Genomic DNA, 27,535 nt, shown 5'->3' on the forward strand with positions numbered 1-27,535 from the left:
GATCTTCACGTGTGTATCAACAGAGATTTGATTGATCTTTTTCTCAAGGAGAGTTTAGGAAAATGTGGTCTCAGAATCTGGAAACTGAAAGAAAATTCTGCTTGGAAACTGAATTGCAGATTTGTTTTGTTGCATTTAAAAGGAGAGTGTAGAGATAAATGATCCATGAATTTTATGTTAATTTTTCAGAATACCTTAATCAACTGAAGTACAGAATATATCCATCTTAGAAACATCACAATGGGCGATCCTAAAGTGGGGGAGGTTTTATTCTTTTAAACTCACATCCATTAAAAGATTTCTGCATCTTGTGCTTGAGGTGCCCAAAGACAAAGGCTCAGTAGTCTATATTGTAATTACAAATTTGCTAGCATTTCATTCCATGGTGTTTGATTTATTCCAGCTTTAAAAGATTCCAGTAAGAGATCCATTAACAGCGACTGGAAAATTGAGCTTCCTGGTGAGTTTCAGATCGCAGGCACCACTGTCCGGTACGTGCGAAGGGGGCTGTGGGAGAAAATCTCTGCCAAAGGACCAACTAAAATACCACTGCACTTGATGGTAACTTTATATCCTTTGTTTGTGTTTCTTAAGTGATGCAACAGAAAGGGTTTATATCCTAGCTGAAAGTTAAATTTTGATTGTTTGTTTCCTCACCACGGTGTTCTTTTGCAGCATTGCAGGGGCTGGAGAAGCCCAGCTCCCCACTCAAAAAGTGATGCTCCATCCTGGGAGAATAGGCAGTGTTCATTCAGCTCATGTCCGGTGCAGGAAATCCCTGTAATGTGTCACAGACAGGTCCATTCTAGAGGATGTAGGTTCCCAAGGACCTGAATTATTTCTTGGACATACCTGATCACACACATAAAAGCATATTTGCTGAAATGTCTTTTCATCTTATGCCAGAATGTACTCCGTGTTTAAGTATTCTGTTCTCTTACAGAAGAGGTGCAGATCTAGCATGCACAGATGATATGTATGAATTTGAATCTAAGTAATGACTTCATTACACACAGAAATGTTCTTTGTTTTCTCTGTATTGTTTTTTCAATTGTATGTAGTTTAAGGTGTTTTTTGACATTTTTTCTTAATGTTCAGCATAGCCCTTCTGTTAACCCAGCTTGGTATTTTATGAACAGCCATGTGGCTGAACATGAATGAAAAGTCCACATGGGTGAAAGGAGCAGGACTCTGGTCCCAGAGCTGTCACTGGTGGGTGACAGGGTGACCCATGGGCCAGTCCCTTAATGCTAGTGTAACCTTAACATTTTTGAAACAGCTGTAATAATTCCTGTCTCATATATCTGTTCCTGTCTAAAAGTCTGCAGAAATCTTTACAGGTTCTGTAGCAGGGTGTACATAGAAAGTATATTAGTTTTTTCATTGTTTCCTGTAACTTTTTTATTCTATTCCATTTTTTTCTGTGCTGTTCCTTCTCCTTGTGACTTTTTGCCATGTTTGTTCTCTGAAGGCTATCTGTAAGCACTGCTAAAAATCAGCATTCTCTCCCTTCCCTCACCTGATTTTTTTGGCTTGCTGGTGTTCATTGTGCAACACTTCCTGACCCAGTTTGAAGAGCTCCAAAGATGCCTGAACTTTTCACACACACAAAAGGCTGACAGTAATATCCACTTTGTCAGTACCTTCTTGGTGTCAAAATCTGCTGCACAGGAACATGTGGGGTTTTGTCTTTGCTTTCTCAGACAGATGAGTGAGTTTACAGGCTCACAGACCAGTGTAATGCTGGATTCAAAGAGGTTACAGCTGGAATAGTCAGAGGTGCAGGGTTGAGCACACCAGCACCTTCCTGGCTCACCTGTGTAGTCCAGGGTGTGCCCACTCAAAGGAGGTGTATGACACCTTCTTCACCATCAGAAACATCAGCTTCTTCTGGACTTTGGCCTTAACACAAGCCTTCCCTCCTGAAACCAGGACTCTGATAAAGTATCTTGTACTGCCAAGGTCTTCCCAAGCTCATGTGAGAAACAGGAGTTGCACAGGTACCGTTTGGGAAGATGCTGTGCACGGTTCCTTTGGCAGCTCCTGGAACCTTCCGGAGCAGTACTTGTTGAGGTCCACTGCAGTAAAATCTGGATTTTGGCATTTTGTGAACCTCAGCATCAGCAAAGCTTTGGTTTTAAAGAAATGCTCAGTTCCCCTTCATTAAGGAGTAAGTAGCTAACATAGGAGTGATTTTGAGATTCTCCATGAGTGTCCTGTCCAGATACAGACAGGCCCTTTCATCAGACATAAGCAGAGGAAATGTTCCTTCTTCACCTTTCTTCACAGAAATTATTAAAAATGAGGAATGTGAAAATTACCAGACCATTAAAATACATGTGGTTTTAAATCACTGCCAGTGGTAAACAATGCACACATGAAGTCTTTGCTTCAAATCAGATACAAATCTTTTCCTTGATACAGGATGGTGGGTTTCATTCTTTCAACACAAGAAAGGCAGGATGGTTACCAGTTCCTCCTAAATAGAAAACTGTTGTTCAAACAGTGGTGGAATACACTGGACTGACAGAGAGCCAGAAGCTTCAGTCAATCCATTGTGACCTGCATTTGAAACCAATTATACACATATACACACACCCCCCAATTATATATGGCTACGAAATTGCATGAAATTGGTTTCATATGGGCCTTTAGATTCACTGGTCTCGCACCCATATTGAGATAATAAGGATTTCTTTTTAGGAGCTGGTTTTTAATACTTGAGGCATTTCTCCAAGTGCATTGCTGTGCGTGTATTTCTTGGAGAAACTGGTGTTTGTGTAAGTAGGCCTGTGCTATTCTCCTTGTGCAACAGAGGACAGCCAAACACTCCCAGAGCAGAAGGGGGCTTTAGACAAGGCTGACTGATCAGTTCTCTAGAACAGGAGTTTGTATCTCATGCATTTCAAGAAAGCCAGAGCAGGGCTCAAGCTCTCTGCCTCTGCCTGCCTGGTGTTTGAATTGTGCTTAAAAAAAACCCATTGTTTTTTGAAATTATAATGATGGCTGGCTGGTTTCAACCCTGGTACTCAGTCTTGGAAGTGAGGATCCCTCCCACATCCTCTGGGAGAGGCTCATCTGCCCAGGGTTCTGCTCTGTGCAGAGCAGCTCATGGGTGCTGAGTTTGTGGAGCCCCCTCAGTGTTCACAGCACAGGCTGCCAGGACCCCTTCTTTCAGCACATTTGTGTGGTTAAACGAGCTCCTGACAGCTTTAGTGAGATTATTGGTTAAGTAGGAATGATTGTGCAAATCTGAAGGGGAAACAGTTATTGTTGGGGGATAATAGCATTTGCAAATTTGTCTTTTTTCAAACAGGCAGCTGCTTGCCCCACTTATGAGAGCCTTTATTTGATAAGGCATTGCTCCTGTTTCAGTAGGTGACAAAAGCCAGCACAATTCACCTGTTAAATGCTGCTCAAATCATGGGATAATAAGTATAAATAAGTTTAAAGCCACAGCATGAACATTACAGTAGTACTTCTATGGCATTTGTTAATACTGTGGTAACTCAGATTCCATGGACCCTGTTGTCCATGGGATATCTTCCAATCAGTTCTGACTCAAGCCAGGGAAGGTGAGAGCCAAATGAAGTCCAACACGTAAATCAAAACAGGACCAGTACTCTCATCTGCCTATGGTGAAAACATAAACATTTTTCTCTGTTGCTTTGTTAACAGTCAGGGAATTTTGGAGTAATAACACTGGAGACATCACAAGTGGTTCCATAGGAAATAGCCTGCTGTTGGAAGCAGGTTTCACCTTCCTCTAGGAATATGCAGGGATGAAAATATATGTTGCCAGAAGCTGTATGATATGGCTTTTGCTTGTCATCCACAGTTTTCTGAGACATAAAACCCTGCTGCTACAGCTTGTCAGCAGGAGTAGTCATGCTTGCCTTGAGTGCCACATTCACCAGGAGACAAGGGACTTTTTGTGCAGCAGTTGTTTTGCTCTGAGAAGCATCACCTTATTCTTTCAGATGTTTAACTCTAGATGCTCTTTAACATAGTTGGTATATGAAAACTGCTGATTTAATGCTTCCCTGTTGTCTTTCTCTTTGAATAGCCAGTGTCCTGCTGCTCACATGTGAGGCTGAAAGTTAAGCCTTGAATTCCAGGTTTAGACATCCCTGTGCTGCTTTAAATATTCACTAATCATAAGCAGTTCTTGCTCCTGCAGTTGCCCTGTTTTACCAGTACCATTGTAATCTGTGTTTTCTAGATAAAGATTTGGTTGCCTTTCACAAGGTATTTATATTTTAGGGATTTTTTCCTGAGCCAGCATTTCCAGCAGTGCTATCTCAGCCTGTTGGCTCTCCCAGCACAGTGTGTTGCAACAGCCTCTCTTTTCCTGCTGAACCAGGTGCTGTTATTCCACGACCAGAATTATGGAATTCATTATGAATACACCATCCCTGTAAACTATACTGCTGAAAACAGAAGTGAGCCAGAAAAGCAACAGGACTCCTTGTACATCTGGACACACAGTGGATGGGAAGGATGCAGTGTGCAGTGTGGAGGAGGTAGGGACACCAAGAAGCTTGGTGGGAATCCCTGAGTGGTGTTTGCAGCCTCCAGCCACAGGAGAGGTGGAAATTGGCCATGAAAATGGACTTTGCCATAATGAATTCATTCTCACCGGCTCTCCCTGCTCTGATCCCCATCCCCACAGTTAATTTCCAGCCAGCCTTTTGGCAGGGACACTGCTCTGTCACTGCAGGCTGGAGCTGCACCTGGATTCTGTGTGCAGCCCTATGTCTCCAGCCCCCACCACATTCCTGGAGCAGCATCTCACAGGTGTCCAGGCATGCTCAGGGAAAGGCCCTTCCCTCCCCAGGGATGGAGTGGGGCAGTGCTGCTGGGACAGCTCCTGGAGATCTGCATCAGATGCTCCCATCCAGGAGCACATGGCAGAGCTCCCTTCCCAGAGCATCCCTGGATGTGCCCAGACAGATCTGCTGGAGCCCTGGGGGAGTTGGTGCTGTGAAACCAGAGACTGCTTTGTCAGACACTGTCCATTGCATTTGCAGGGCTGGAAGAGGGAGGTTGTTCCCTGAGGAAAACAGATAATTTCCAAGCGTTCTGGGCAGTCTGTCTTCACCAGCAGACTCGGTTATTTATGATGTGACATGACAGGAGGAAAGAGCTCATCTTCACATTTACAGGCTCACTGCCCTCAGTGCACTGAAATTACTGATTTTCTCCTGTAAATAGCACTCACTTTAGAAGAGACACTTTTACTAGTGCATTAAAATAATAATTTTTAAGCCATTAAACCCTCGCATGAGGGAAAAGGAAATTTATTTGTGGCTCTTCTGATTTTTGTTGTAAGCCTGTTACAAATTTGAATCAAATCAGTGTCTTCCAGCATGGCTCCCACCAGTACTAGCTTGATAATTGGTCTTTTATTTTAGTTGTCCATAATTTGCTACTTATCCAAGCTGAGAAGGGCCTTTCTCCTTTCCATACAGATGCTTGCATATTTTTTATAAGCAGAACATGAGCTATTTTTTTATTTTCAGCTGCAGATGGTGAATAAATTCAATCTGACACAGACTCAGGGTTAGAAAACAAACCTGAAAAACCAAAATTAGCAGTGAGACAAAGTCACACAGAGTGGGGGTAGCACTTTCCTTGTCACATCTGGTCACTGTCATGCTCCCTGTGGCACAGCTTTCCTGATGCCACTCAGTGGAAGGCTGGACCCTGAGGGCCACACTGGATGAAAGAAACTCCTGGTGCACAGTTTATGTGAGAAATGCTGATATCTCCTGAGATGCTTCCTGCCACAAGGATTTTAAAGCAGTATATCTGGAGGAGTAGGAGATGAGAAATAATTTGTTTTGGTGGCTTTATTTTCTCTTTGTGAAATATGAACAAGCTCAGTTAATGACTCTTGAACCTCGGTCAGTCCTTTCCATCCTGACTTCCTGCCCAGGGAGCAGCAGGAGGCAGCTGTCCTGTCATTATCAGTCACATTATCAGGGGGTGGGAGGTCCTGTGACTTCAGCACATCTGCTCGAGGTGATGACAGGGCACAGCTACCTGTGGAGGAGGAACCAGAAATGAAAACAAATTGTTTTAAAGCTCCTTTCTGCTTTAAACACTAGAAGGAGAAAGCCCAAGTTGCTGCTCATGTGAAACAGTCAATTGCATGATTACTGGGGAAAGATTTGTAGCTTTTCTGGAAAAAAAAAAAAAAAACCTACCCAAAATGTGCCAGTACAAGGTCAGGCAGAAGTAGAGAGTAAGATTTCTTGCAGAAGTGGTAGAGTACATTTGGTAGAAGGAGCAGGGAGCTCCAACTTTTGAGTTTTGGTTGATGAGTGGAGGTGGTTTTGTTCAGAGTTCTTTTTGATTTGGCTTCCAGGTGAGAGGAGAACCATCGTGTCCTGCACTCGGATCATTAACAAGACCATGACACTGGTGAATGACAGTGACTGCCAGCGAGTGACCCGCCCTGAGCCCCAGGTCAGGAAATGTAACACACACCCCTGCCAGTCACGGTAAGGAGTTAAAAACACTAAAACCAATATCCTTCTCCTTCAGAAACTGCCCCTTTCCAAAGCCTCCATCTGGTGAACACAGTGAAAATGTCTCAAAGTGTTGGGACACATTGTTAGCCACAGTAAGCAGCTGTAATATTCATTTCCTTTTGTTGAGCAGGTCAGATTTTCATTACCTCAGACAAAGCCCATTTAATTTGTGGTCACTAAGGCCAGATTCCATGCAGTCTGCATACATTGTTTGGGGATGGTTTTCTTTTCCCCTTGGTTGCCTCCTGGGAGACAGAACTTACAGTATAAAGTTAGACAAGAGTAGAGTGACTGCGTATCTAACCTTTCTTTTTTTGAATCAGCACAGAATGGGGTCTGATTAACTGTCAAACAGTACTACAAAAACCCTGAGGTCAATAAATTAAATTATGATGAAACACATTTTAGATGTTTTCCTCAGTAAGGGTGCTTTTCTCCTCACTAGTTATTAGAGATCTCTAACAATAATAAAAATATCTCTTTTTTTTTAAATTTGGCAAACACTTGTAACTAAAATTATTTTGATCTGTGTTATATTAAAAAAAGACATTTCTGGCCAAAATTACAAAAGACAGGAAGGTAAATTAATTTGTTCAGTTTGTTTGCTAACAAAAAAAGTTCATTTTTGTTCTGCAGTGGTGTTTAGCATTGTAGTGTAGAAACTCTAATTTTGATAGTAGTTAGGATAACACCAGAATCAGGGGTTTGATCCATGTATTCACTTCAGAAGTGGATTCAGTGATCCTTGTGGGTTCCTTCCAACTCAGAATATTCCATGATAAAATCAATTTCAGATAAAGCTGAACAATACCTAAAAAAGCATCTTCAAACCAGCCTGCTGGCTACTGCATCTTGAATAATCAGACAAGCCAGGGAAATGCACCTACAAAGCTAATCCTGCTGGCAGAAGCAATGGGAGGAACAGCAAACAGCACACTTCCTTCTAATTAGACCTGCACTCTGATTAAAGTGCCCTGGAGCAGGGAAATGCAGTGTCAGGTCATCCATCAATAAGGCTGGTTCAGGTTTCAGTTTCTGTCTGCACTGCCTGTTATTGCTGCTGGGCAATACTGGCTGTACAGCTTGCAGTACTGAAAGGTATAATGAGATACCCTGGTGTGTAAGGAGAGCCAAAATCCCAATGCCTTCAAGGAAACAACTGTTTCCTTGAAGAAGGAAGTCCAGTGAGGCTGGGATTTCTGTCATGTCACTCTCAGAAGAAGCATCTGCTTGTGTTGCTGCCCTGGCATGAGGTGTTTCTCCCAGACCTTTTGGAAAGCTGTCAGGAGTAGACTGGAGGGAGCCCAGGCAGGTATAGGAGGAATTCCAGGTGGTAGAGATGAAGAAAAGCAACTTTTGAAGTTCTGGAAGTTGTGGGCAGCTTCTGCCTCTACCAGCTGAGAGCAAGGATGGGAATTTCTGGCCATGTCACAGTCCTGAGACCCACAATGTGCTCTGAGGGATCTCCATGACCCTGAGCCCCTGGGGAGGTCTCTTTGCTGCCCAGCACTGCTGCCTGTCCAGGGCAGTGACAGTGGCTGAGGTTAAATCACACAAAAGCTCCTCAGAAGGGATTACTCTGCTCCTGTATCCAGCCTGTGTTCCTCTGGGGAATGGGGTCCAGCCCTTAATGTTATTCCAAGGTCTCTCTTCTTCTGTGTGGAGCCAGCAGGCAGTTTATGGGCACAGCTTAGCACAGTTCTGCCCAGCTGCAGTGAGCTCTGGCACAGGGACGCTCTTGTTGGCCTGTTTTTTTCAGAGCAACAACAGCAGACACTGAATGTGCTTAGAACCTGGAAAGGCCACAGAATCTTTGCTGATGATCTGATAGACCACACTCCCTCACTCCCTCCGTGTAGAGTACACTTTCACACTTAACATGCTTTTAACTGGAAACATTTTCAGAAGCACATTCTCTGTGCCTCTGTAGAATTTAAATTTCCACTTGCGTTTGCCCACCCAGACATTAGAAAAGCATGCTTAGCATATTCTCTGACCAAGAACATCTTAAAGAAACCATTCTCTTTCACCATGTCAATGCTTTTTTTATGAGCCCTGAATTTGTTTTAGGGTTTCAAGTAAAATTATTGTAGCATCTTGTTACAATGAGGTCCTTTCCCATTTCCACTCAGACCTAAGCCCTTCACCTGAGTTCAGAAGAAGGAACAATGCTCTCCTTTCTCTAGTAAACCGGCTCTGTTTTGTGCATTCTGAATTGCATTTGCACTTTCACTCCAAATTTAGGAGAATCACCTTTCAGAGTATTTATCTCTAGAGAGGGGTCTTTTGGCCAGCACAGGACTGGGTCAGAGGACACTCAGTCTCTGTTTCACTTTTGGATGGGCTGTGTGACTTTAATTCACTATCCCACACTGTCCCTTTGTTTCCTCTCTCAATCCATGTATAAGCTAGATTGCAAACTCTTTGGGATGGGGTGAGATCATATTGTTTAAGTGGAGGAAGAGTCTGTTGCTGTTGAGATTGTAATAAAAGTAAAATAAATAGTTACCCACATTTATAAAGTGATCAGGAGGAAAAAAGGGTATGTTATTAATAACAGTGTCTTTCTTCCAGCACGATCCCAAAGTGCTTTGTAAATTATATATCCCTTTGAACTTCAGCCACCTCTCAGGAGAGCCAAATAATCTAGGGCAGGGGACAGTACTTTCATGAGGCTAAGGAGAAGATTGGAATTCTCCAACTGCAACCCAGCATCTGAGGAAAACAAAGCAGGATTTAAAACTTGATTGGATACACTGACATGTTTTAAAATTAAACGTCAGAGAAGAGAATTTTCTTAAGGGTTTTGTTGAAACTGGCAAAAATAAAAGAATCTTTCATTCTTTATTATTGTTACTCTTTCACCTTTAAAAAAAATGCCTCTTTTTCTTCCTATTTTATTTTTTATGTTCCTTGACCCTCTTTTTCCATTAAATTCTTTACAGCTTCCTTTCCTGTCCCAACTGCACCCTATTAGCACCTCTTTATTCTAATCCTTTGCCTAGCTCTTTAGGTATTTTTTACAAAACCCTGCTGTAACCAGATGGAATCTGGATTCCTGCATGCGGCGCGGATGGGTCGCTTCCAGCACGCCCAGCACCAACCCAAATACAGCGGCAGGGCCAGCCCTGGGGCTGGCACCAGACTCACAAATCACAGATCCCATCAGCTGTTTTCACTGAAAACACAGCTCGGCCAGTGGCCACACACTTCTGCATGCATGGCTGGGGCTGTGGCTATGAAACTGCTCCCCTCCAAGGCAGGAAAAGCACCAAAACCACATGAAATTCCCCAACTGTTGGACTTGTAATGCACTGTGTGCAAACGCTGGTAATTTTTCTCCTCTTTGCTGTAAGAGATTTTAGGAGAGGTTAAGTTCTTTCAGGGGCCTGCTGAATATTTGGTGTTCTTACATGGATGCTGAACAGCAGCATAAATGCCAGAAATCCCTGGCTGCATCTGCAGAAAACCACAGGAGACCCTGAGCACTTATTTTCACTGTTTAGGACTTGAAAATATCTCCTGAGCCTGAAGGTTAGTTTTCTGCTACTACCAGCAGCATATCTTAGACTGCTTTCTAGAAGCTGAGCTTTTTCCACAGGCTTCTTCCCTCACTGGAAGGCTCTCCTTTGACCTTGCTGTTCATGTGGGTCAGAACCTTTTATTTCTGGCCTAAGTTACTCACTGTCATTTTTCAGCCTTTTTTTTGTGCATCGGCTCTGTTTCCTTTCCTTACAGAGTATTTTCCCTCCCTCCCTTTCAGCCTTGGGCTATTTGCCACAGGACACAACAAACCATTGTATCTCCTCCTTCAATCATTTTTCTGGGCTAAATCCATTACTTTAACTTCTTATTGCTTTTTTTCATGGCTGCATCATATTTGTGGCTTACAGTCATTAGAGATGTTTTCCTCCTCATTTATTTCATTGTATGAACCCTACTTTAACACAGAAATGCTTGTTATTGGTCCCTGAGCCCTCAGCCTTGCGCTGTGTGCTGTTTATTTCCATCCTAGTTTTGTTATTGCAGTACTGAAGGTTATTCAGTTCTTCCTGTTTGACATCCTAATCCTCTGAGGCACTGACACTGCTTCTAGGCTTTGTATTGTCAGCATTTTCTTCGATTTTCCAGCAGTTTTCTTCTTTTTTGTGCCAAGGTCATTCATGAGCATAGTAAATTAGATCAAATGCAAGACAGACCTTTTAGGAAGCCCACTAGTAACTGATCTAAATTCCTTTCATACCTGGTACTCCTTTGCAGCACTAAAGGTAGATGGGAGGCCAGCTCTCACCTCTCTATGAATTACACAATTATATCTGTGTTTCCCAACATGTCACCAGTAAGCATTTCCCATGCAGCAAAAGGAATTCTTCACCAAACAGATTAAATCTACCACATTTCCTTTGTCTGGAAAACCAGTTATTTTAGTCAGAGAAAGGCAGCCAATGAGTTTTGCCTGGAGGAAGCCTATCTTGCATCCTTTTACCACTGTGTCCTTGATTATTGTTGCCCTCCAAATCAGCTCTAAAAGCTGGCACGCTGCTGAGGTCAGCTCTGTGGTTACGTGGATCACTTCCTTCTTTCTTTCTTTCTTTCTTTCTTCTCTTTCCCTTTCATTTTTCCATCCATGGGCTGGAATCCAGCACCAGGCTCCCCCAAAGGTTCACACATCTCAACAGTGACCACTGGGGGATAATGAAGTCAGTTCTAAGAGTCAGTCAAGGCCCCAGTTGGCTCAGCACCTCAAACACATGTCCAAAGGCCAGGGAGTGCCAAAATAATGGTGCCTCAGTGTGTGATGGTTGATAGTGCCCACTGCTTTGACTCCTGGTCTGATTTAGGCTTAGGGTACTATCCATGTGCTGACTGAGTCTACCCTGCCCTCTAGACTTCACCATATCCCTGTGACAGTGCTCTGTTTAACAGCCCAGGAACACAGAAGTCAGAATAATACAGAAATCAGTGTCTCCCTCCTCTGGGCTGTTTGCACCCCATTTCTATGTGTTATCACAGGTAGGTGGGGAACAAAGCAATTTCAGATTTATCTTGTGAAGTGGTTGTCTTGCAAATACTAGATTTTGGGGGGAACAATATGATGGAAATCTCTTTGAGAACATCAGCAAATTCCTCACAGGGCTGTATAGAAGTTGCACTAAATGGGAGGGGTGTGGGTGGTTGTTAACTGAAGGGGCTGAGCTGGACATTTAATGGCTCCAGATGGGTCAGTCCTTTCATTAATGCAGTTTATCATCCATAAGGTTCAATGCCAACAGGTTCAAACCCTTCTCTGTGCCTTGTGCTGAGAAACATCTTTGATGTGCATTGGATTTGGTTACATGAAAAAAAAAAAAAAAGAAAAGAAAAGAAGGAACAGCCATGGGGAGGGTTTCATTTTAGCCTGGAAATCTGGCATCAACAGTAATGTTAGCACCCTCTGATCCAAGGAGGCACCACGTAAGAGCTCATTTTGAAGTACTTCCCAAAGCTGGAGTTGGGATCTCCAGAATCAGCTTGAGCTTAATGAATTTGCCAGGACTGTGCTGGAGGGGCTGGAGCAGGGAATGCTGCGCTCTGGTGGCAGCTCCTCGGGGCACTGCCTACAGCAGGGCTCCCGTGGGCCTTGCAGCAGCAAAAGCCAAAATTCTGCACACAAGAAAATCTGAGACATTCCCAGGCACCTTTGTGAGGGGTGGCTGATGTCTTGCTGTGGGCACATCTGGGGCCCAGGTCAGTTGATGGTGATCCCCATGCACCAAAAGGAGACAAAAACTCCTGTGCTCCAGGTTGTAGGCAGGTCACCAAGTACCAATCAGTGGCTAATTAGCCACTGAAAGACAATTTGCTTGTATCATCCAGCAACTCAACTCAGTGGAGCAATTCTGGCAGAGAAGGCTGGGGAACAGACAGTGTAGAATGAAAAGTGTTCTTTGGCTACTGCTAAATGCATCTACATCAAACAATCCAAGATGATTTGCTGGAGCAGGAGTTAATTTGGCATTATTTTCCACTTGGAGTCATGGGACAGGTCCCTTAGCTTTGGTGTAAACACCCAGGCTGGCTTCCATCACCTCTTTCCCAGTGCAATGTTTGACTCACCAACCTTGTGGTTGACCATTGCCTTGTTTTAAAATGTTACATGATCTGTGCTGCTTTGTTTTGAAGCTCTTCAGGCCAAGTGCAGTTCTAACCCACAGAGAAGGATTAGCAGGATAATCTAGCAAAATATTTAATTGTGAAATCTACTCCTCCTGCTGCCTGCTGTAATGATCTTCACAGTTTGCATCGTGTGCTGGGAGCTGAGAAGGCACTGCCTTCCTGGAAAGGCAGGGAATGGAGCTGGAAAACAGTTGCCCCATTAGAGCTACACCTGCCACGGAGGTGGGTAGGGCAAAGTCACTGCAGAGGAGCTCTGAGAGTGCTGAAATTCTGTCCCTTGGTGGCAGCCAGCAGGACACCTCCTCACACTGACCCCACACTGAGTCCTCCAAAACTGAGAGATCTGGGGGAGGAGGAGAGGGAACAATGGCTTCCATCTGAAAAAAGAACTTCCCAGGGTGTATGTAAATTATAAAACATTGTTCCATGGCTGATCTTACTGGTGGGAAATTGAAAAAGGAAAAAAAAAAGCTGTCAGAATGATAATCACTAAAGAAAAAAAGAAACCTGTGTGAGTGAAAGTTGGCAAGTCTGTTAGCAGAATGACTACTGTACTGGAAAATTACTGAGCACTGTTTATAAAGGCAATCAGACAGGAATGTTAGTCTTGGAGTCCTACTTTCAACATCAGCAGCTGTATTATTCTACTAGATTCCTTGTACTTTTCTCAAAAAAAAAAAAAAAAAAACCTTCTAGTGGCTGGGTGTGGCACAACCTGTTCCCAAAAGACAAGATTCACCTGATTGTTTTGAGTCCAGTGCAGCAGAGAGGTGGTGAAGAGCTTCAGGAGTGTGTGGGGGTTTCATGGAAAACACAATTCCATTTGTAAAGAGACTTTTCTTCTACACAGTCGAGCACGAGCTTGGTTTGACAGCTGTAAGCAAAGTATATCTGTCAGTTCCACATGACTGATTCTCAGAAATCTTTTCCAATTCTTCTTGCTAAAATTATCCAGTGTAAAATCCTGGCCCTGCTGAAAGTTGGTCTGACTTTTGCCTAAATCAGTAGAGCCACAGTTTCCCCCAGGTGCCTCAGAAGACTAAGAGTGACTTTAATGTGATTTTGCATCACAACCTGGTGCTAAAGACAACCAATGCTAACTGGGCATGGACTTATCCTCACTTGTGCATTAAACCAAATGTAGGACGTTTCCTCTGATGCTTTACTCAGCAATAGCACAGGCTCTAAACTGGTTGTAGGTAAGTGCCAGCTCTAAAAATCAATTTTAATAACAAAAAAATGTGTTATTGCAGACATGTCTTTGGTCATATTGAGTTATTATTTTGAAAGCAGGGAAATAAATGTCACTGTAGCATTGGGAAGGCAACAAAAGTACCCTGTAGGTAGTGAGGGCATGTGTGAACATGGCATGGCTGTGTAGTTAGTGGAGGAGAACACACTGTTCTTCTGCAGGGCTCAGGGCAGAGACAACCAGGGGAAATTTAATGGGTTACAATATTTACCCCAGAAGATGGAATGGCTTTATGTTATAAGAGGCTGCAAATCTCTGAAAAGTGACCTCATGTCTTTTGATTGCACTCCCTCACCCCAAACCTTCAGCCTTCATCCATTTTATCTTCCTAACTTTTTTTTCCCCAAATCTTTAGCTCCAAGCCCTCATTTGCAGACATTCATCTCCCTGGGGTTTATGTACATTGTGCTGCAGGCATTTTTTTTTTCTTAGAAAATGTGGGAGTCTTAGGCAAGCAGGTAGAGTAGATAATTCAAGGTTAAAAACTAATCCAGACCATAGAAAGATCAAATGATGAACTGAATCTCCAAAAGATATTTCAAGTTTGCTCCAGGGGCCTGACAGAAGAGTGTTGCCAAAGCAGATTAGAAGAAGAACTCCCAGTTCCTCAGAAGAGATACTGAGAGGTCAGAGGTTGAGGAAGACTCAGAAGACAAAGATTTAGAGCAGCCCTCTCAGATTGCATGTCCTGCCCATCCCAGCTTTTTGAAGCTTTTGAAAATCACACCCTTCTGGGCATATTTTAGCTAGAAAGACAGCCACTGACTGGGGTAAAATCTCTGCTTAAAAGCTCATCACTTTGTACCTGAATCTAACCACCAGCAGGGATCACTTAGCTCTTGAATCTTCTGTAGAGGTAAGATTACAAAATATAATAATACCAGAGATGAAGGCATCCCTGTGGTTGTGAGAAAGATGAGTGTGTTTGTCATGTAAATGAGTGCTTGTTGGCAAAGTGAGAGGTTCTCCTGGGAGCCCTCCCCTGCTCCCACAGAAGATAGGTTATAACCTGGGAGGAAAAGACCAAGCTGAAAAGAACTCTGGTGTCAAGCAATCCCTAAGATCAGTTTACAGGCTTAAAGTGTAACTGGAAGCCAAATTCTGTGTATGATATACACAGGGCTTAGTGTACAGCAGTTAATTGGCTTAATTAATAATACAGAGCCAGCCTGGGGTTTGGAGTTAGAACAGTGGAGTTGTTTTTGACATTGTCATAAGAAAAATGTCTCCCTTTTTTAAAGAAAATCACCCTCTAAGTAGGTCTTGTTGTTAAACAAACTCAGGTGTGTTCAGAAGGTGTGATGACAGCGTAGAGACAAAAATCTACCTGGGCTGCAATTTAATAGTTACCATCATGTGATGCTATTTGCACATCACATTTTTCTCCCCTGTGTGTATATTACTTGCAGATAGTAACTCTGCTAATATCTTGCTGCAAATGCCTTCCAAAAATTTGAAACTGACAGGAATTTTCACCTTTAATCACTTTAACCATAAATCCTTTGTCTTTCCACGTTGGTTGTGAACATTGTTGAAATCTAGTTGCAGTGTTCCTGTGTGTTACAGGCACCAAAACAATATTTTCATCTGCCTGTGAAGGAGAATTTGGGGGAACTGTGAGGATTCAGGGCACTGCCAGGACTGTATGTGGGACTCACCTTTACTTGCTTGCCAGATTGTTTTTACAAGCCATTGATTCAAGCATAGATTTCACTGAGAGGATGAAGTTTAGTGGTCAAAGTGATCATCCCCTTGGTGCTTTTGAAAATAACCTACTTTACATATTAGTATTATTCAGACATTTAATCTCACTTGTCTCCTGGATGTGAAAGTAAAACCACCACTTGAAAAGAGCCTTTAATTTCTAAGTGTTTTGACTGTCACAGGCAGGGCAGAGTGGGCTGTGATGTTTCAGCATTGCCCCACCTGATTTGTAACCACAGGGTTGGAATCAGGAGTGGATGTAGAGAATGGTGGCTGAAGCTGGAGATTGTTTTCACCACAGACACATCTTTGGATTGGTACCCTGGGTTTCAGCTCATTCCCTATGCAATCATTCTTCTCATGATGATGGTAATACTTATTTCTTCTGTGCTAATTTTCTAGTTTCACTCTGTCATGTCTGTGCTGGTACTGAGAGAGCAGTACACAGGGTAGAAACCAGGTGATTTCTCCCCTCCACAAGAGCAACAAACAAAATAAAGTAGAAAGGAATTTTCCTTCCTAAAAGGAAAGCCATAACCTTTCTTCTTAAGGCATCTTGGAAATAGTTGGCATGCTGTGTGCTGCCCATCCTAAGTGCAAGCTCACAGACAGCCTCTGCCAAGAATGTATTTTTATCTTTCTCCTTTGCTTTCAGCCCCTTTCCCTTTTTCTTCTGCCAGTAGCTGTAGATCACAGTGAGAGCACAGTGCTGAAGTGAATATTAGCTGAGTGGAGCCTGGGCAGAGCCCTTTCCCAGCCTTGTGACTCACACTCAGCTCATAAAGCATAGTCATTTCTGCCCCTCCAGGCCTTTGTCAGGAGGTTCCTTCCCCCAGGTGGATAATTCCCTTACTTTGCTCCAACAGGGCAGAGCCCAGCTGATACCAAGGAGGCCTGGCTATTAATTTTCATGAACACTGATTTCTGCACTTCAGGGCTATTTTTGTCAGTCTTTCAGCCCTAGTATTCAATTTCCCAGCTGACATTTTCCCATTCCATAGGAGAAATACCAAGCCCTGGGCCACAGAGATGCACCAAAACTGCAGTCTGGAGAAACAGGTTTGGTGTCTCACCAGCTGTTTTAGCCAACAGAAATTCACAGATGTGTCAGTCAACTGCTTTAATGCACAGGAACATTTGAGCAGAGTCCTGTTCCACAAAAGACAGGTGGCCAGTCTGCCCAGTCCTGCCTGCACTGTCAGCACAGTCATCAATGCTGTCATGCCAGCCATGGCATTCACAGATTAATTCATGACAATTGCAGCAGGTGAAGATGCTTCTACACATGGTGCTGAGCTGATTTCCCCCCCCCCCTTCAAGAATGGGAAGATGGGAAATAGTTTTTTACTTAATTAATTTCAAAGAAGTAACACACAACACCTTCAAAAGAAATGTGGTAAATAAGTTGCTCTACCTGGGTTACAGGAGTCTCCAGCAGAATGAAATAGTATTTCTCAGCAGACCTATTTTTGAGAAGTTTTGTTTGGGCCCCTTAGCCCAGGACTGGGTGACAAGTAAAAGATTCATGGTGTAAGGATACAGATCTGGATGACAGTCCTGAATAACAGGCTAGAAGGTCAATTGCCTGGTGAGAAAGGCATGAGAGCCTTCTGGTGCTCAGTGGCTGCAGTTATTGCTCCAGTCCCTCACTCCATCCAGGAATGCCTGTAATTACAGAGAACATGCTCTCACTGACAGATTGCAGGAAGCTGAAGATCGATGCTGCTTTTCTTTTAGAAAAAAAATGTCATTCCCTCCATCCCTCCTCCTTCAGATCCTTCTTAGACACTTTATTGACTGCCTTGTAGCCCCACCATGGTGCTTCCAGCGCTTGCTGGAGTCAGTAGAGCTGGAAGACAGAGCAGGGAGGATTCTTTCTTTCTTTCCCTTGCAAGGAATGGTCTTGCAGGGCAGTCTGCAGACAAGTCTGTCTTTATCTGAGAGAAAAAACCAACCCCACTGCAGAGAGTTAAAGGGAGTGATGCAGAGTTTGGGGTTTTGCCTGATATGGAGTCAAGAGGGAATATTCCCTTGCTTACTGACACTGCTGCTTTACACACTTCAGCTCCCAGAGGGGATCAGTGAGCTCAGGGTGACAACAGCACAGTACCATCAAACCACCCACAAACCCAGGAAGAGCTGCCCATTTCTCATTGGCTTTAAGTCAAGCATAATGTTTTATTCCAACAGTTTGCTAACCTTTATCCTCTGGCTCCTTCCCAGGTGGGTGACTGGCCACTGGAGTCCCTGCTCTGCCACGTGTGAGAAGGGAGTGCAGCACCGAGAGGTCACTTGTGTTTATCAGCTGCAGAACGGCACCGACGTCAACACCAGGGACCTCTACTGCCTGGGCAGCAAACCAGCCACAATGCAGAGCTGTGAGGGAAGGGACTGCCTGTCCATCTGGGAAGCATCAGAGTGGTCAAAGGTAGGACCTTCACTCCAGAAAGGAGCCAGACTGCTCAGAGCTCTGGATACACTGGCCTTAATCCATGGCACTCATGGTCAGCATCCTCACAGCACCAGAGAGCTGGGCAGGGATCTCATCTGTTGAGATGAGCAGTGAGGAGCTCAGGTTTGATTTCCAGACCAGATGAGTTAGTAAGGCAGGGTTTAGATATGCTCTAGGGGCTGTATCTTTCTATCTGAAAACTCTGACCAAGAAGGAAAAATGTTTCACTGACCTGAGGCCAGAAGTGCAGTAACCCAGAGCTTCTGGCTCCATTTAAATGTGGTGTGAAGAAATACCAGGTTTATCAGGCATCTGCATGTTACAGAGAATGGGTAATCTTTGGGCCCTATCCAGCCTTCTTTTGTGTAATTCCAGGAAGAAGAAAAAGTTGGTTATATTTTGCATAAAAGGTTCATCTCAGAGTAGTTGCAGAGTTAAGAAATTTTTCCCAAGTGTTATGAATGCATTTCTGATGTAAATAATGGGAGATCTAGACAGTTACCCTGTGTTTTGTTTAGCAGCAGAGTGATCTGGGAGTGTGCCTGCAGTTCATGACCAGGACTCTGCTAGTACAGGGCAACTTTGTCTGTACCCTGTGAGTACCAGTCCTTACAGGATGCCCATGTTCACTTTGGTATTGTATTTGCTGGGCTCACCTGAGTGATGAGCTCCTTTCACTGTGGCTGCAGGGCTGCAGCTCTACCAGCCTCATTCCAGCCTGGCTGACCAGCAAGAGCCCTCCCTGTGGGAAGGATTCCTCATTATTCACCTCTATTTGGAACAGGGAGCTCCTGTTTAAACCATTGTCAAAGAGCTTTTGCTAGATACTATTGTTAGAAATGTGCTTAAAAGTCACAGAAGCTCAGGACAGAAGGAATCCTGAGGAGCAGTGTCTCCTCACAAACACAATGGGATTTCATTGTGCACCTCCTGGACAGGAAATCTTAGTTTTGGCAAGAGAGGTGATGGTTAAGTGAGAGCAGTGTTCCCTTTCAGTGGGGTGCTGGATCCTTCACTGGTGCATGAGATTCTTTTGTTAACAAAAGATGTGCACGAACACACCAAGGTTTTAGTAAGTTGTCTGATAGGCCTTTTGTGTGCTCCCCTTTCAGAGGATGCCCTCTTTATTTCTTATAGCTAAACCAGCTGAACTGTTTATAGCTGAGATTAGGGTGCAATTCCTACCTGGTTTACATGTGGATTTTTTCCTTGAGTCTTTTGTTAACAATCCCAGGTACTTCTGTCTCCCTTTTATGGAATAGAGTAAGTCAAGTTACAGATCAGTGGAAATCTTCCATATCCATCACCATGTAACTCCTTTACAAATGCACAGCATTTTTAGATATTTTTTTCAGTAGCTGGTTTACTTTTCCTTTGATACATTTATATACTTTTGTTGGGTCTGTAACTGCACTTGTGATTTTAAATTTGTTATTCTGGCCCATTTCTGATGTTATGAAGCTCAGTTGACTCCAGGACACGTTTCATGCTCTGCCAGTGTGAACTCTTCTCACACCTAGGACTTTCTTCAGTGGTAATCACTTTATCCCTTAGCATTTGAATCTGATGTTGAGGAATAAATATCACTGATATTATATCATTTTATAAATCTATTTTCTGATCTGTTTGTTTTGGGTTTTTTTTAACTTCTTGCTCATGCAACACAGTTGACTGCACTGATGTCTGGTCCCTGGTCAAAAATGTGTGTTTTCACAGCAAATTCCAATACAATCTTCATCATGGAAAAAATTAAGTTCCCCTCATATTGCCAAACACTTGAGATTGTTTTGGACAGAGTACTGCTCAATCCATTTTTAATGATAAAAATAGAGAATGTCAGGAGAAGGTAATGTTTCTACTGTGGAGAGAGAGAAATAGAGTGGAAAAAATATGGATTTCCTTCAGATAAAGGAGTTGTGTCTTAACTGCAAAGTTATGTTGCTCCTTTGCAAAGCTTCATGGGATCTGACAAAGTAGATTGTTAATAAAATAAGACTTAATGATCTTGAGTGAACACAAAGAACTGTGTCTATTAATTTGTGAACTCTGTAAAAGCTATGTATTAAGAAATTCTTCATGAAAACAGATGACTTGAGGAAAGGAAAAAAACCTCTTAAAGAGGGTGATTTATATGTGACCACCAAAGATCTGTTGGAAACCTTCTTGCTCATGCTGTTTTGTCTAGGAAAGTATATGCAGTATTAATCTGTGAATGACTTAAAAGCTGTGGGAAGAACAAACAGTTGGTGTTTTTCCCAGACTTGCTTGTAAAACCCACCTAGAGATTTCTCCTACTGTGAAAAATACTCCCACTTCAGCTTGATTTACTTCGAGTAAATTGGACCGTTCCAAAGATTTTTATATATTGAGCTTTGTAGTTTGAGATGAACAAGTGCAACCCTGAGGAGTCCACCCTGGGGCCTGAGGAAAATGATACATCATTTGGGAAAGTCTACCCAACCTGGGGCAAATTCATGGCTTTAAGGTACCATTTAGGGAGCTCCAGCCTGGGATCTCTGGCAAGCCTTGCTCGCTGAGCAGTCCAGTAAAGCATTTTGTGGAATTCTGCAAAGCTGGGAAGAATTCCCCCCCCGTCTTAGCAGAGCTGTAGATTGTGCTCCTTACAAAGATGTTACATCGTGAGGGGTCACGCCGTGAGCAGCCCACAGTAAATTAAGTGGAAGGTTTCCCAGATTCTCAAGAAGTCACTTTGTAGTGCTGTGAAGTATTTAAAGGCATGTCTGTTTGCTTGCCAGCTCATAAACGCTTGTCATTCATGTCCTTAACAAGGCCAGCAGGTCAGAACTGCCTGGATTGTGTTTTTAAGACAGTTAGACAGGCATGCTGAGATTTGTCCATTTGATGTAATTTATATCAAGCTGATGCTTGTTTCCAGCATAGACCCCCTGGATGGAGAAGCTTCTTGGAACACGTTCAAAAGACCTCACAGAATATCTCATATCTGCACTATTTATTCAGTGTCAAATCAACTGTCTTTTCCCTGCTGGCCCCCTGAAGGGGAGAACTTGACATGCCAGGGGAGGTTAGTTTTTATCTCAGCTGGTACATAGATCATTTCTCCACCCACCTGTCCCCAGTGGCTCTGCAAGACAATTTCTCACTCTTAACCACTGCAGTGGCATGAGAATGAGGAGCAGGCAGACTGGCTGTGCTCAGGTGTGGTGACAAGGACTCAGGTGGCTGTGGCAGCAGGTGCTCTGTTACCAAACTGGTTATTAAAAACAGAAATTTGGGTTCAGTTCGTGCCAGTGTCCTTTTCCCACCTCATACAGCCAAGAAAATCCAGACAAATTCTTCATTAAACAAGAATTTCCAACCTTTGGCAAAGATAACAAGTGAGTGACCAGATATCCCTGCTCTTTAGAAGCTAATCCCACGGAGCCCAGGCACAAAAACATTGTGGGCAATTTGTGCTCACTCAGTGAATGTTTGTTAGAGTTTTTCAGAATAAAGATAGTGATGGCAAATCAAAATGTGAACGTGATGTGTGTGTTTCCCATGAGAAGGTGTGAGAATTGTGACTTTGCCGTGATATGCACAAACTGTACTAGAGAAACGTGTTTATAATTGTGGTCTCATGCTGCTGTGATTGAAAATTACATTTAACACCCCCATCTATCACCCTTGATGTATCTCATGGTACATCAAGGGATGTGGCAGTTCTGTGTAGTGAATCTCAGCGTGTCCTTCAGTATGAACAAGGAACTCTGCAACCAAGATTTAGTGGCACCAATTCCAGCAAAAGGCAGCTGACATTTTTTCAAAGAAGGTTGATTTTCAGGATTGCCATTTTTCTTAAGTAAAATATTTCACAAGCAGTCATCATGCTTTTCAAATTACTCCTATATGAGTGGCTTAGATTATTGTAATAAAACCTTATGGGTTATCATTTTCCTCAGTGTTCACAACCCCAGCTTTTCCTCTGAGCTGTGTTACCAACATAAAAGCCATCATTTCTAAGCACCATGTAACAAAAAACCAAACCCCTGTTTTTTTGCAGTGCTCAGCAGACTGTGGCAGGGGAATTCAGAAAAGAACAGTGACGTGCACCAACTCCCAAGGGAAATGTGATGCAGCCACCAGGCCGAGAGACGAGGAGGAGTGCGAGGATCACACGGGCTGCTACGAGTGGAAAACGGGAGACTGGTCCAAGGTAACAGCAAACACCTCGTGCTGTTTTCCTTCTGAAGGCAAAGATATTCAGGGTGCTGAGCTCCTGTCTGCATTAATTTGCAATTTAAATATTTAGGAGGTAAATTTTTAATTGGTTTTCGGGGTAGTCTGGGATCTACGCACATTGTGCAGTCCTAGACTCATTCCAACCACCTGAAATGAAAGAAAGGCTTGAGTTTAAAGGCAGAGCTAAAACCATCAGTCCCTTCCTCAGGGCTGGAGCTTGCCTTCACTTAGACCTGTCTGAACTTTGTTTCTCCAGTGACATCAGTGGAATTAATTCCTGAATGCAGTGGATTAAACCAGAGCAGAATGTGCTCTGTATGTGCATTCTGATCTTAAAGTAATATGAGGTTTTGCTTGGGAAGGAGGCCTGGCAGTGTGAGAAACTCAACCCTTGCCAGTGTTGTTCAGAAAGCATCCTTTACATTACTGACTTCGTGTTTGCATAAAGGACTACAAATTCCCAGCAATATTATATTCCAGTTTGGTTTTATCTTATCTTTCTAACTGTGCTCTTTAAACAGAAAACCTACTTTCTGTTCTGGAATGTACGGCATGTGCAGAAACCACTGGGATACAGTAGTTGCACTTTGCTTTCCAAAAACCCAAACTCCAGCAAGCAAAATCCAGTGAAGCAGAGGCCCAGGATGGGCAAATTGGCTTATCTGTGATTGCTTTTATTTTTTTGGGAATTATGTTATGTATATACTCTGTCACAGATACATGAATTTAGTGGTGTCAGTGCTGGAGAATGCAGGAAGAACCTGCCACATACAGAGTGTCTGTATTTATGCTGAGCCAGGAATTTATGTCACAAGATGTTTACAGTATTGAACATTATTTTATTCATAACTTGGCACTCAGAGTCCATGCAAGCTGGCCAAAACAAACAGTCCCCATGTGTTAACAGGTGAAATAACATTATTTATTTATTTATTTATTTGTGGAACACTAAAACATTTTGGCATGCAAACGGACACGGGTTCTCTTGATAGGAAGGAATATGAAATAATTGTGTATTCACCGATTACGTGGATTGAAGGTTCAGTGTTGTGTGAACAGTTCCAATCTGATAAAGATGTTGGCTCACTGCTGGGAGGGCTGCAGTCTCACATGGGTCACAGTAAACAGTTGTGTGATGGGTTTAATGTCTGCATGTGAGCAGGGCAGGATCAGTGCAAAATCTCTTGTTGTTTGTGATTCTTAACTCAGGATCAGGATCATCCCTGTGCAGGAGGACACAAAAGCTTGTGTGCTGCATATGTGGCCTGCTTCTGTCTGCAAGGAGCTTGTGCCAGTGCTCTGCTTCCCAGGAATTTCACCCTGTGTGAGTCCAGCAGGATGTTCTTGGACTTAGCTTTGATTTGTAATGAGCATTTAAAATTCTAGACATATTGGTTAATTCTGACCGGACACTTAGGTCACACAATTAGATTCTTATTCTCTGAGTAGAGGGGTAGAGATTGCTAGAAAAGGGTAGGTACAGTTCTTAGAAGAAAATGTATTGTTCCAGAAACCCAGATAGCTGAAATGTTTGAAGTGGAATTCAATTCTTCACAAATCCTGAGTGAAGGATTGCTTGGACTTAGCAGGGGAGCCTTTACAGCTATCAGCAACTCTGGCTTAAAACAGTTCCTCCTTTAAGGAGAAGCACAAAGTCTGTAGCCATTAGCTTATAGTGAACTCTTTAAAATTCATCCTTCCAGGGCAAAATTCCACTGTAAAACATTTGTTCCCAGCCCTGTAAAAATCACTGTGAGAGAGCTTTGCTGACTAAGATGGAAACTTCTTCTATTAATACAAATTGATCTCAGAACAAGCAACAACTTTGTGCAATTAATGTGTTGTGCATTTGTTGCTTATTGTTGAGAACCATCAGGGAAGCACGATTTAACTAACAGTGGTAATTATCAGAGATTAAAATAATGGGCCTTGATGCTTTGTGTGAAAACAGCTTGCCTGGTGACTTGGCCTCTGATCCTTAATTTCCCAAACCAAGATCTTCTTTGAAGATGCTGGGAAGTCATGTAAGAGAGAGGGAAAACCTTATTTAAAAAGTCAAGTTCAGATGCAACTTTTAAATAGAGCAGGCTGTTTGGGTGGTATGACAGTGTTATTTTTGTGTTAGTAGTGGCATTATTTGTGGCATACACAGACTCTGCATGAGGAGATGGATCAGCTCCCCAAGAAGCTCCCAGCAGCAGTAAAACCTCCACATCTACCCAGACAAATTGTGATTTTAAGTTCACAGCTCTCATGTTATCTGTGCCTGAAAGAAGAGGTATTTTATCCCATTTTCTGTCAGGTTTATTTGCAGCTGGTCCTTGCTGTGTCCTGTAGCTTTTGGAAAGCATTTGGAGCTAATGGTCATGTTTGTGTATTCTTAATATATTTGCAGCATGTTTCAAGTGTTACACAAGAAACTGATATATCTAGTTCACTTTGCAGACACATAGGGCCGGGTTTGTAAAGTTATTTTAAATGGCTCTGAGTTTGCCTTTGTTAGCCCAGTGCTTGAGACTGTACTGGAATTCTAAAGACAGAGAGTTGCTCTGTTACTAGAACTCTGTTACCACTGTTATTAAACTTGCAGCTTCTCTACACTGCTGCCACTTCTCTTTTAAACCCATTATTTTAAAGGGATATAAGTATGGTTTTTAGCATTTAACTCAGCATGAGTGATACAATGCTCCTGGCCCCAGAGTCTTCAAACCTAATAGAAACATGATTTGCACAATGCAAGACCCACTGAAGGTGTTAACCTGAAATAATTATTATATTTTTGCCTGGATTCTTCAGAATTGCAATTCATTATATCATCCTTTTTTGTACATGATGCAATATACAAAAGGGAGTCCAAGCCAACTCCCATTCAGTCGTTTCTTCCAAGAGGAAATTCCACATCCAGTTTGCATTCAGTTAAAGAAACAAACATCCCATACACTCGTTCTGCTTTGAAATAGTTCCTCCTTGTTTGAAATCCGAGCTGTTAAATGTTCTAGCACTGGAAGCATTTTTACATTTTTGTTGTAGTTTTGTGCTGGTCAGAGGAACAAACACAGGTTGCTCAGTTTCCCAACATTTGCCTCAGACTCCCAGGCTGCTGAAAATGTGCCTCTTGATGCTTTAGCAAGACAGTAGTCCATTCTTTCATGGTGAATTATATTTTTGCTGACAAACTTTACATCGAGGATTACATTCCTGCAAGAACAGAGCTTGTCTTTATGTGTGGGACTCTCTGGGGAGCTACGCAGGACACACAGCCCAGCTCCACACCATTCCCTGCCCCAGGCTGTGCTGGAAGGGGCTGCTGCAGGACTTGGACCTGGCTTTGGGGTCACTGGAAACGTGTCCCAGATGATGCGGAGAGCTGGAGGTGTTGGAACAGGCTCGCCAGGGAAGTGGTGGAGTCACCATTCCTGGAAGTGCTCAAAACCCAAGCAGATGTGCCACTCAGTGCTAGGGTTTAGTGGGCAAGGTGGTGTTTGGTCAAAGGTTGGACTTGACCTTGGAGGTCTTTCCCAACTTTAGTAATTCTTTAATTCTGTACAGTCCAAGGCTACATTTTTTGACTTCCTTTCCTCCAGTTGTCCCTTGGACTCTTCTAAGGTGAAATTGAGGAGGCAAGGTTGTATAGCAGGAGCAATTCTCCACAAGATTTTTATTGATTTTTCTTTATTTCCACTTTTATTTAATTGTTTCTCTGTTTCACATGCCTCAAATTCTGTCCTAACTGAAGTTTTGTATTTGGAGCCAATAGCACAGAATGGTTCAGGGCTCCCAGCTTCATTTTTTTGACTATTCTCCATTTCACTGGTGTTGTATCAAGAAAGGTGGAATTACAAGCCAGACACACAAGCTCCATCATTAGCTCTGACTTTCACAAGGGGCATTTTCAGCTCTGTGGGTGGAAGTTTAAATATAAAACTCCTGTCCCTCAGGCAACAATTTAGCTCATTAACCTATTATATTACCTAGCCCAATGAAAAGATTTTTAGAAGAAGAAAGACACATAGAGGCCTTGTAGCATGTTGGCTTTGCCATATTTTTTTCTGTGCAGTTACAGTAGGTGCTCTGTAAATACTAAGGCCTGTATTAATCTCAGATAACCCAGTGTAAATCCAGGGTAACTGTCTTTCATTCTTCCCCACAACCCACTGGCCACAGGCCAAGGATCTCACTCAGCACACTGGGTCAGATGTCAGTCTCTCTTACCTGGGGGTAAACCCAGATTAATTCAGGCACTTGAGTTAATGCAGGTTTATGCCAATGCTATGCAGGGCAGGATCTGACCTGGTGGGCTGTGCAGAATCTTTGGGTCTTGGGTAGGAACCATCACAGATTTGTGCTCTTAGGAGAAAGCAAATCTCTGACACATCAAGCTGGGCTTCTACTAGCAGAGAAAGTAGAGGAAAAATCTATTTCTATCACTTCACATCTTGTATAACCACCTGGCACAACTTTCACTGGATTCAGAGAGATTGAACACTCCAGAAACTGGAAAGCCCCAGTAAGGATCAGCTTGGCAAAGTGTAATGTTAAACAACATTCTTGTTGCCAAATAGTGTCAATAGTGATAGAGCACATCTGAAAAATCACCCACAGCCACCTGCCCTCCCTGGGCATCAAGAGTTGCCAATTCCTCTGCAGAACTTGCTGAGCCTGTGAAATGCTGGAGATGGGTTCTCATCCCAGGAGGACATTAACAGTAGGGAGAGAAAAAAAGAATCTAATTTCCTGTAAGAAGAACACTGGCTTTGTGCCAGACATTGAGGTGCTTCACGCTGAAGATCAGCAGTCATTCATCACAGTGGGTGGTAACAAGGATTTGTAATTGCAAATTAATTGTTTTGGCAGGATTACAGGAGGTCTTATTCTCTGAGAGATAAACCCCCAGCCTTGCAGTACACCAAAAAACATGTTGGGTTTTGGGGCTTTTTTTCCAAAAATACAATCTCCCAGTGCCAGGAAGGCATATTTTCCAAGCTCCAAATGATTGGGAACATCAACAAAATCCTCTATGTGCCTCATTTTTAATGATTAATTCATATTACATAATAAGAAGAGTAAATCAATGACAGCTGTGGTTTGAGAGGTGTATTCAAAGCTGTTATAAATATAGAAGCAAAACTGTCCTTTGTTCTAACATTCATTACAAATTCATGGCTTGACCTGACATCTGTTTATGATAAGCTATGGACAACTTGGTTATTCTTCATAAAGGTCAGAACTAAGTTA

General features: G+C 42.9%; 1 protein-coding gene across 2 annotated transcripts in view; it reads left to right on the top strand.

Annotated features, from left to right (window-relative positions):
- Positions 1 to 27,535, top strand: part of ADAMTS17 (ADAM metallopeptidase with thrombospondin type 1 motif 17) — a 155,748-nt gene that overhangs the window by 114,657 nt on the left and 13,556 nt on the right. For both annotated transcript variants that reach the window (XM_050978430.1, XM_050978431.1), the window contains 5 exons: positions 404 to 561; positions 4,364 to 4,523; positions 6,371 to 6,506; positions 17,872 to 18,076; positions 22,122 to 22,274. In XM_050978430.1, the coding sequence (XP_050834387.1) occupies positions 404 to 561; positions 4,364 to 4,523; positions 6,371 to 6,506; positions 17,872 to 18,076; positions 22,122 to 22,274 (812 nt within the window). The remainder of the gene's footprint in view (positions 1 to 403; positions 562 to 4,363; positions 4,524 to 6,370; positions 6,507 to 17,871; positions 18,077 to 22,121; positions 22,275 to 27,535) is intronic.

The sequence above is a fragment of the Serinus canaria genome, chromosome 10, assembly GCF_022539315.1.
Source record: "Serinus canaria isolate serCan28SL12 chromosome 10, serCan2020, whole genome shotgun sequence".
In the NCBI taxonomy this organism is placed as follows: domain Eukaryota; kingdom Metazoa; phylum Chordata; class Aves; order Passeriformes; family Fringillidae; genus Serinus; species Serinus canaria.